Source organism: Ursus arctos, unplaced genomic scaffold (genome assembly GCF_023065955.2).
Source record: "Ursus arctos isolate Adak ecotype North America unplaced genomic scaffold, UrsArc2.0 scaffold_32, whole genome shotgun sequence".
In the NCBI taxonomy this organism is placed as follows: Eukaryota; Metazoa; Chordata; class Mammalia; order Carnivora; family Ursidae; genus Ursus; species Ursus arctos.
In genome coordinates, this window is record NW_026623008.1 from 25,770,855 (window position 1) to 25,781,635 (window position 10,781).

The 10,781-nt window shown below is 54.9% G+C and overlaps 1 protein-coding gene across 1 annotated transcript; it reads left to right on the forward strand.

The window, feature by feature from the left end:
• The first annotated feature begins 2,426 nt into the window (after positions 1-2,426).
• GJB3 (gap junction protein beta 3) lies at positions 2,427-4,296 on the forward strand. The gene has a single exon (XM_044390566.3). It carries the CDS (start codon positions 2,427-2,429, stop codon positions 3,540-3,542), a length of 1,116 nt encoding a protein of 371 aa, XP_044246501.3. The 3' UTR covers positions 3,543-4,296.
• Positions 4,297-10,781: the final 6,485 nt, after the last annotated feature.

Below are 10,781 nucleotides of genomic sequence, written 5' to 3' on the forward strand. Positions count from 1 at the left end.
GTTTCTTACAACAGCTCAAGAAAGTAGGAATTCTTTCCCTTTAGAGATAAGGAATGGAGGTTAAAACTATCAAGGAATTCTTGGAAGTCTCCTGGCTAATAAATGGTGGAGCGGAGGCTGGAATCCAGCTACCATGGGTGCTCAAATCACATTCCACTGCCCCTCCCCAAAAGCCAGGTCTCAGAGGAGCAAGTGGGGGAGAAGCGGAGGGTCTCCTGGGATGAGGTCTTCTTCAGTCACACCATCCTGTTGGAGATTCCCAGAGAAGAGGCATCAGGAGAGCAGAGGTGTTGAGAAGCAATTGTGCTTTCTCCGTCTCTCCAGGGTGGGGAAGTCCTTCCTGCAAGCCACCTTGTCCAGATTGTTCCTGGGGCTTCCTGCCCACACCTCACAGCCCTTCCCTCCAAGCTGCCTCTCTGAGAAGTCAGCATGCATTTGTGTATTCACCCAGCATTTATGAGTGTCTCCAATGTGCCAAGCACTAGGCACTAAATATAAAGCAGCAAGACAGAGCTGACATTCTAGTAAGGGAGACAGATGATAAGTAAGAATAAATAATAATGATAATAATAATAACAAATATTTTAATTTCAAATGGTGATTAAATTCAAGGAAGAAAATAAAAGGGCCAGGAGTGGAGTGACCAGGAGAGCCTGGGTTCCTAGAAACAGATTAATCTGTAGAGGCCACTAAGATGATGTTTAAGCAGAGACCTCAGTGATGAGAAAGACCCAGCCATACAGGGTTCTGGAGAAAGAGCATTCCAGGCAGCAGGAATAATTGCGGAACCCCCAGATCTCCCAGTGTGGCCAGAGCAGAGAGAATCGGGGTGAGAAAATAAGAGAGGAGGGCAAGAATGTAGAATCTGGGGTTTAATTCTAAGCATAACGTGAAGCTAATAGAAAGTTTTAAATAAGTGAGTGACATGATCCAATTTCATGGACTCTAAGGGCCCAGGACCGGATCCTGAAAGGCAGTGAGGAGGCCATGGTAATAATACCAGCGAGAATGATGGGGGCTTGAAGCAGTGCGGTAGCAGCAGAGGGGCGAGAAGCAGTCATGCAGGGTTTGGATCCAGAGGCATCGTGCATACTCAGAGCCACAACCCCAGCTCCAAGAGCACCCACATGTGCACACAGGCCCACACACGCACATGGAGAGACACGTGTTCCCACACCCATGGCAGCACCCAGACACTAGATGTACTCATGCAGACCCACCCGTCCACACCCTCTGAGTCATTCCAACACTGGGAGGAAAATGTGTGATTCGGGGGCCTGAATACAGTATGTCTCCCTACCGCAAAGCCCTGGCATCCAGCATGGCTGGGGGAGCTAGGGCTCCCCCCAGCTCTGGCACAGGGAGGGGAGGCTGTCTCTAGAGTTTCCCTGGATCTGGTATGCCAGGAGCCAGGCCATTATTACATCCCCCACTCACCCCCAACCTGAACTGGTCCCCCAACCTCACCACCTGCTGACTGTGAGACCTTCGGGAGGTCTCCTCTCCAAGCCTGTTTCCTCTCTGTAGAATGGGGCTTATTGGGGTGGAAGAATTTCCTCTGTCCTTCAAGGTCCTTCTCGCGGAATTGACTTGAGACAAATTAACAGGAGAAAATCTAGTTTAATTTCATATGTATGGGGAATCCACACAGATAGGAAATTCCAAAGACAGGCAAAATTAGGTATATATGTCATCCTGAGCGAAAGAGAAGGGAATGGGGTCAGGGACTTCAAAAGGAAGTAATACAATGCACAGAAGACGGAAAGGAATAAATATTTGGGAAACAAATGTTTGCCAGGCCACTCAGAAACAATGGGATGTAGAGGACTTCGATCAAACAAGCCTTGCTAGGTTCCTCCCTGTCTCCCAGACCTGGTTCATATAGAAATGTAGTTATCTACGGTGATAGCTCTCTTCCTGGAGCAGGTCCTCTGTCTGAATTCTTCTAGGCAGTTGAAAGAGAGGTAAAGAGCTTTTCCTGAATCTGATGGGCTTTGACTGCTTTTAACGCAAGCAATCTTCATGCCAAAGTGGCCCGTTTTGGGGTGGCCTGCTGTTGACCCCTACAGGCCCATACCCCCACCCTCACAAGATGGTAGCAAGGCATCAATGAAGTAAGTTGCAAGAACCTGGCGTAGGACAGGCATCCAGCACAGGAGGGGAGAGGAGGTGGTGGAGAGCACAGCCCTGGCCGCGACAGCCCAACCTTGCATCCAGCTGTAGTTTGAAATGAGTGGCTTGCCCTCTCCAGAGTTCACAATGAGTGACCAGCGTTTATTGAGCACTTACTATGTGCTAAGTGTTTTACAACTGTTCTCTTCATCTGTAAATGTGGAGCATAATAGCACCTACCTCGTGAGGTCATTATAAGGACTAAAGGACATAATGGTGCCCAGAACTTTAGCTCCGTGGCTGGCTCACCATAAATGCTGCGTAAATGGGGATTGTTTCTCAGCAAATGCACATTCCCTTCCTTCCGCCTACAAGCTCTGGGACTTTTGGCAGGTTACTTAACTTCTCTGTGCCCGTATCCCACCTGTAGCTTGGGAAGAAAAAGTCCTGATCTCAAAGGGTCATTGGATGGTCACGCGATCCACCCGCGTAAAGAACTCAGAGAACAGCGCCTGGCACGCAGGCAATGCTCAACAAACGTCACCCGGTCAGGACCATACAGTTTTCCCTTTTATTCTGTCAGGCGGGCACGGCGGCCGGCACCCCCGCCAGGCACCATGGACTGGAAGACACTGCAGGCCCTCCTGAGCGGGGTCAACAAGTACTCCACGGCGTTCGGCCGCATCTGGCTGTCGGTGGTGTTCGTCTTCCGCGTGCTGGTGTACGTGGTGGCCGCCGAGCGTGTGTGGGGGGACGAGCAGAAGGACTTCGACTGCAACACGAAGCAGCCGGGCTGTACCAACGTCTGCTACGACAACTTCTTCCCCATTTCCAACATCCGCCTCTGGGCCCTGCAGCTCATCTTCGTCACGTGCCCCTCGCTGCTGGTCATCCTGCACGTGGCCTACCGCGAGGAGCGCGAGCGGCGGCACCGCCAGAAGCACGGGGACCAGTGCGCCAAGCTGTACGCCAACGCGGGCAAGAAGCACGGCGGCCTGTGGTGGACCTACTTGTTCAGCCTCATCTTCAAGCTCGTCATCGAGCTCCTCTTCCTGTACGTGCTGCACACGCTCTGGCACGGCTTCGGCATGCCGCGCCTGGTGCAGTGCGCCAACGTGGCGCCCTGCCCCAACGTCGTGGACTGCTACATCGCCCGGCCCACCGAGAAGAAGGTCTTCACCTACTTCATGGTCGGGGCCTCTGCCGTCTGCATCGTGCTCACCATCTGCGAGATCTGCTACCTCATTTTCCACAGGGTCCTGCGGGGCATAACCAAGAGCAAGGCCCCGAAAAGCCGCAGCCTCCCATCCTCCACCAGCCGGGCCTCCACCTGCCGCTGCCACCACAAGCTGGTGGAGGCTGGGGAGCTGGGCTCCGACTCTGGTGATGACAAGAGGCACGCGTCAGCACCCACCATGACCCCCATCTGACCGCGGGCTGGGGAGCGGCCCTGGGGCTACCAACGGGGACAGGTGGGGCAGTCCCGCGCTGGTGGAGGGGTCCTGCGGGGGCTGGGTGCCCCCCCTTTGAATTCACTCATCTATCCCATTTCATTTCTGGCAGACTTTCTGAGCGCTGGGCACTGTGCTGTCTACCTGGGTAAAAGTCTCCCACCCCGGAGCCAGGGCCAGCCCTGGGGGGAGACAGACCTTGAGACAAGCAAATTAACTACTGCATGCAAAGGGACATTAGGGGGCTCACGGAGGAGGGGGTGCCCAGGCGGGGCTTCGCTGAGGAAGCCATGTTTGAGCGAGGTGCGAAGCCCTTCCTAGCAGAGAGAACAGCAGGTGCAGAGGCCTGGAGGCCACGAAGAGGGAGATGCTTGCCCCGGCTGGATGCAGATCAAAGGGAATCTCCATTTCCTGGGGAGGAGCTCCCAGATTTCTGGGGTGGGAAGGAAGTAGTCTCTAAGCCGTGGGAGGTCTGAAGGCCTGCGAGGGAGCTTGTGACAAGGAGCAGAAGGAGGTGATGCCAACCGCTGCCTGAGCTATGCAGGGACCCTCTGGGGCCCCACTGCCTTCAGGAGAAGACCCCCTCTGCCCAGTCCTCCTCCCCCCAGGTTCAGACAGCTTTGCTCCCATCTTCTCCCCACAAATGTGCTCAACCTGGTGCTAGCCTCTCAGACCACGCCCCCAGAGACTCAAGGTAGATGTTCTTTGAAATCAATAAAGGCTGTGTTTTATACACATTGGCTCCATCCTCTGTTCTCCTATCCCGCCCACAAGACCCTGAGGGCAGGGAAGGTAGCCCTCGGTAGGGGAGAGAGCTATATGTCTGTGGGTGAAGCTAGGATGGAAGCTGTGGCCACGGCTGCAGCAGAAGTTAGGCTGGGGTGGGGGGTTGATCCTCGTGGGGATGTGGGTTGGAAGCTCCCAATATATATGTTGTAGTTATAAGTATGGTCACAAGGGGGCGCTGTGCTCCCTCTGCAACAGCGCTTCTAGCATTTTCAGGGAAACTCTGCCCTGAGCACACAATCACTGTCCTCTCTGTAGACAAGTCACACTCCCTTCCTTCCACTTTATAGCCCAATCACTGCCATCAACAACCCACATCCCCACCCTGTGTACACAAAATCCCTGTTATTCATACTGTCCCTCCTGATAGATATTCTCACAACAGCCCGTTGTCTCCTCTACAGGCATTGAGTCCCAGCATCACTCAAACATTATTCAGCTCCTTCCACTTTCCCTGAGCATTTTCGGCACACCAGGGCCCTGGCAGGATGCTGAGACTTGCACAGGGGAATAGGAGCTGAACTCCAACAGCTCAGAGCCTTGGCAGGGCAGTGGAGGGGGGGGACAGAAGCACACTCGTCTCCTGCACTCACCAACTGCTGGAGTGGTTCCCAGCCCCACTCCCAGCAGGTGTGGTGACCTGCAACTTAGAGGACACCAATAACCAGCCCAGACCTGAAGGGAAAGCAAAAGAGGGTGCAGGCTCTACTAATCCAGAAAAACATTTAGTGACTATCAGAGCCGAGGCCAGGAGGCAGAAATCTAGGCGCAGTGAGCCAAGAGCCACGGCAGGCAGGGAGAGGGCAGATCACTGCGTCTGCAGAACAGGCTGTGGTTCACCTTTGTTCTTACGTGTGGTCATTAGTGGGGTGGGTAAGCCGGCCAAGTTTCAAATGCCGGGGTTGGGCTGACACCCACCCGCCAGGTCTGAATCATAGCTTAACCACTTCGTGACCACCCTCACCGTGCTGCACCGTGCAAGCTTCCAGGATTTCGGTCCTGTCATCGGTACAGTGTGAACTGCATCAGTCAGGGGCCCAACAAGAAACAGACGGCACATTCAAACCCAGCAACTTTAAATTTATAGAGTTTCCCTGAGGGACTGTTTTAAAAGGTATGGGCATGATTGGGGCGCCTGGGTGGCTCAGTCGGTTAGGCGTCTGACTCTTGATTTCGGTTCAGGTCATGATCTCAGGGTCTTGAGATCAGCCCCGCATCAGGGTCCGTGCTGGGCATGGAGCCTTTTTGAGATTCTCTCTCCCTCTCCCTCTGCCACTCCCCAAGCTCGCACTCTCTCTATATATATAAAGAAAAAAAGTTGGAAAGTATGGGGATAATTAAGGAAACCACACAGACTACTTCAGTGCCCTGGGGCTGGTACCCGAGTTGCCACGACGGGGACCACACTGGAGCTGCAGGATGCATTCAACCCCAGCGACCAAATAAATACCCCAACTTCACCCTCACATCTCCTGCTCACTGGCCAGTGGTTCCCACCAACCCAGCCCAACCAGAATCCAGAGGGCAAGGGAGCTGAGTGAGGCATCGGTAGGGCTCAGCCTCCCGGGGCACAGAGCAAGGTGGAGAGTTGATCCGAGGGGCAAGGGGAACATATTCAGCCTGGCACTCAGAACAGTACCTACTCCTATGATTGCTGCAGAGATGGAAGGAGACACTGTAGGTAACACAGCAGTACGGTGCTAATGTATCCCGTAAATATCCAGGCACAAGCATGCCCGCTGCCCAGCCCACATCATAGGTCGGTCCCAGCTCGGACTGGATGATTGCAAAGGTCTCAGGGAAGTGGGATGTCTCCTATTGGCTGCCAGACATCCCAGCTGCCTGGTCAGAGGTGGCCTGGAAGTCAGAGCACGCGGAGGACGTCATCGGCTATCCCAGTACGACTGATCTTCCAATCCCAGCCCTGCTTCTCCAGGCTGTGGACAAGGACTGTGGATGAGGGCATGTCCCCACCCTGTGTCACCCACCTGTGGCCTGAGAGCTGTTCTGAGCGGGCAGCTCACTCTCCCCATGCAGGATGTGTTCACCATCCAGAGTCCCCAGCACACCAGGCTGCCACCACTAGGTGGCTCTCCTGTCCCCAGCCTTCTCCTCCCAGGGTCCGCGCTTCTATCTCCTTCCCTATTACATGAGGATTCACTTGCCAGCTTCCTTTGATCAGAGATAGGATAGACTTAGATTTCAGATACACACCCTTACAGCCCCACCTACTGCATGAAGTAACTGGGCCACCATGCACCCCAAGGTAAACAGAGTATGTCGTATTCATCACCCTTGGCCCAAGCCTCCTATTACAGATTGAATGTTTGTGTCCTCCCAAAATTCATAGGTTGAAATCCTAATTTTCCATGTGATGGTATTAGGAAGTGGGGCCCTTTCGAGATGGAGCCCTCGAGAATGGGATTGGTGCCCTTAAAAGAAGAGACACAAGAGGGATGACTTTTCTCTCTTCCCCATGTGAGGACACAATGAGAAGACAGCCCTGCGAAAACCGGGAAGAGGGTCTTCACCAAGAACCCAACCATGCCGGCACCCCGATCTTGGACTTCCAGCCTCCAGAACTGTGAGAAGTAAATTTCCATTGTCTGAGCCCCCCAGTCTGTGGTATTCTGTTCCAGCAGCCTGAGCTAAGACCGCTATGTCATCTGGCCCCTGGATTACTACAACAATGTCCCCGCTTCCTGCCCTGACCCTGGGAAAGCAGAAGAAAGGGAACGGAAGGAAGCAGGATGGAGTGACAAGACCTGTCCCAGGGTGCTGTGTCCATTAGACAGAGGAGTCCCACGTTGCTGGGCCCCTGACCACCGCTTGGCTCAGCCCCTGCCTGGGGCCACCCCGCAGAGCTTGGCCACCTGGACAGCTGGAGCAGACCTGAGAGTGCTAACAGCTGGAGGCTGTCAGCTGCCCACACTCCCCAGCTGGGCTACAAGGCTTGTCATGAAGCGGGAGGTCCGCATTCACCACTCACCCCCTCAGTCTATTCTCAGCACCTCAGCCCCGGTGAGCCTGTAAAACCCAGGTCAGGCCATGTCACATCCCAGCCCAAACCTCCCGAGACACATCACACAGGCCTTGAGGGGCCTCTAAGATCTGCCCCGCCCCACACCTTCTGTGTTCTCCAGCATTCACCTCTTCCCCTTGCTCACGTCTCTCCAGCCATACTGACTTCCTTGCTGGCCCTCAAGCAGGAAACATCAGGCACACTCCTGCCTCAGGGCCTTTGCACTCTCTATTCCCTCCTCTGAAAGGCTCTTTCCTCCAGGAGAGCTATAGTTCGTTCTCCCTCCTTCCCTTCAGGGTATGCATCAGACGTCAGCCCCTTAGTGAAAGTGTCTCCTCTCTTCTACTCAACATGGAAACCGCACCCCCTGCACCCTCCACCCTCCCTCCCTGCTTTCCGCAGAGCATTTATCACCACCGAGCAGGTTCTGTCTCCCCACAGTTGGAGTGTAAAATCCACAAGGGCAGGGAAGTTTTATGGTTGTCCCCTGGATGGTCTCCAGTGTCTAAGACAGTGCCACGGCACCAGGGGGTGCTCAGTAAAAATCTGTGGAATTAGTAAATTCATACATGGGCCTGGTGCCCTGCTAGGTGCTGGGGATATAAGCAAGACCCAGCTGCCTGCCCTCAAGGGGCCCCGCAGCCTCATGGGGCAGGGTGGGAGGAGGTAGACACACGTAAATGATGCGCCTAGGGTGGAGGAGGGGAAACGGGGAGTTGTTCAACTGGTCTAGAGTTTCAGATTTGCAAGATGAGAAAGTTCTGGAGTTCTGTTCCTCAACAATGGGAATGAACATAACACTACTAAATGGTACATTTTTAAATGTTTAAGACGATTAACACAACATAAATTCTATGTTATGCATTTTTTATGACCCCTAAGAAAAACATTTTTAAAAACAAAACAACAAAAAAAAATCCCAAAATAAAACAATGTACCCAGAGGCAGGACCTGAGCCGCTGGCAGCACAAAGGCTCACCTAAGCCGGTGGAGGCGGAGGTCAGCAAGGGGACTTCCAAGAGAAGGTGGCATAGAGCCAAATCCTGAAGGACCCGCAGGTTCAGCATGTGTGGGTGCTCCATGCAGGGGGACACGCAGACACAGGCAGAGCGCACGGAGAACCACAGTAATGGCTGGATCACGGAGAGAAATGGAGAGAGGGATGAGTCTGGAGAAAGCAATACGGAGCCCCAGAGGGTTCTGAACAAGGCAGTGTGCAGTCTGAGCTCTGGGGAAGGGTGGAGGCTGGAGGCCAGGAGACCAGCTAGGAGGCCATTGAGACAGTGGCCCATAAAGAGGGTCAGGGCAGTGGGAACAGAGGGAGGCATGGGGTTCCGGGGATGTCTCCCAGGTGGAGTGGCCAGGTTGATCCTGCCCTGCTTTTCCTTAGAAAGGGCCCTGGTCATTTGAACCCTGACCCCCAGAGCCCCTGAGGAAGGGCTGAGAAGAGGGCGAGGGGCCTTGCTGTCTCTACCTGCTCCTCCCTCGTTCCAGTAGATGGGATCAGAAAGGCTTGGGAGATCCTGGGCCCAGCGGCAGGAGAGGAACTCGGAGCAGAGGCTGTCTTGGGGGCGTGGTAAGAACTGGCCTCCAGGGACCTCTGTTCTCATGCCCTCAGGGGTCAGAACTAAGTGGGCGAAGTTGTCAGTTTTGGAAATCCAGGAGGCTCCGCTCAGCCTGGCCCTGAGGGACGGGCCTGGAAGGGGAAGCCAGCTCAGCCCCATCCTGAAGTTCTGAGGTCCGAGCCAAGCCCATCACACTTGCGGCCCCAGAAGTCTCCCTGCTACGGCTGAAGGCTGGATTCTAGGGACCCAGCCCTGGGGCACTGGGAGTCCAAGGACTGAATCCTGTTGTGGAAAAACAAGGACCTTTCTGCCACCTGCCCTAGTCCCCAGCCCTTACCTGCCACATTCCCTTTCCTTAGTGGCCCCATCCCCCCACCACTCCACCCCTGAGCTTCCTTCCCCTCAGCCCTGTCTGCTCGCACCAAGACCAACCCAGAGACCCCTTTTGGCCACAACAATTCTGTCACGTTTTTAGCCACCACTCACTCAAAAACTTTCTGTGTACCAACATTATGCTATGTGCTGATTGGATCTATCAACCCTACACAATAGGAACCATTACTATCCCCATTCTCCAGAGGAAGAAACTGAGGCACAGGGCTTTAAGCAACTTGCCTAAAGACACAGGAGTCAACAGCAAAGTCTCAACTTCTAGGGTTTTCTGCCTCTGCCCAGCAAAGTCTCAGCACCCTAGGGGCAGCGACCAAGGTCTCTGCAACCCTTGGCCTTTGCTCACGTTGCTCCTTCTGTCTAGAACGATTCCCCCAGCCCCCTCAACCGGCTAATTCAGTCTCCTCTAGGAAATGTTCCCAACTAAGTCCCCTCTAGGTCACCCTGTAGTTCACAGGAAAACCTTCCATATTTACAACTTTACCCTTACCAAGGGCTGAGATGCTCAATTTCTGCCTCCTGTACCAGCCAGTGAGAGCCGGAGGCCAGAGACCACACCTGGCTGGTTTATGGTCCAATCTCCCTCTCACTTACAATGCCTGCTGCACAGCAGACCCTCGTTCGTGTTCATCGACAGGGTGATGAACGGTGGCAGGTTCCGCCCACCTCTCTAATTGTGTTGGGTGCCCCCACCCCATTTAGAGGCATGAAAATGGGATCCAAACTAAAGGTGGGGAGCCCCTCCTCTTCAGTCTCCAGTGACCGAAGGAAGTTGCTTAGTGACCTCTGATCGCCTGCCCAGGAGTGGGGATGTTTGAGAACTCGGCAAGAACTCGGGCTGGGTTGAGAGCCCAGCCCCACCGCAGACTCTAGGGAGGGCAGATATAACCCCTCTCCGCCAGAGTGGCTCCCCAGGTCCTGAGGAGCCCCGAACGCCAAGTCCTGACACGGTGCGGGGCACACTGAGGCCACCTAAAAAATGGGTGGCCTTCTCCCTCCTTTCTTCCGACCGAGGGCAAGAGGCCCCCCAGGTCAAGGAAAGGCCCTTCCCTGGAGGCCCCCACACCCTCATCCCCACCTGCCCATCCCTCACAGCCTCGGATCAGTTGCAGGATCGGAAAATTCTTGCTATGACTCTTTCAAATCTAGCCACCCTGAAAACACTTCGCCCCGGAGAACTCCCGTTCCAGAGCCAAAGAAACAGGCTAGGAGGGTTACCGGCCGGAAGACCGTGCAGAGGGCGAAGAACGGGACGCCAGAGGCTTCTCGAGCCCCCTCCACCGCGTAATTCTCAGGGCCACCTCCGGGGCGCCTTCCTTGAGCGTGGCTTCAGAGAGCCTGCACCTCCTCGTCCCCGCCCCCCGCTCTGAAAAGCGCCCCGCCGCCCTCCCGCCGCGCTTCCTGCCCCCACCCCGCCCCTCCGCGCTATTTAAGGCGCCCCCGCCGCCCGGCGCC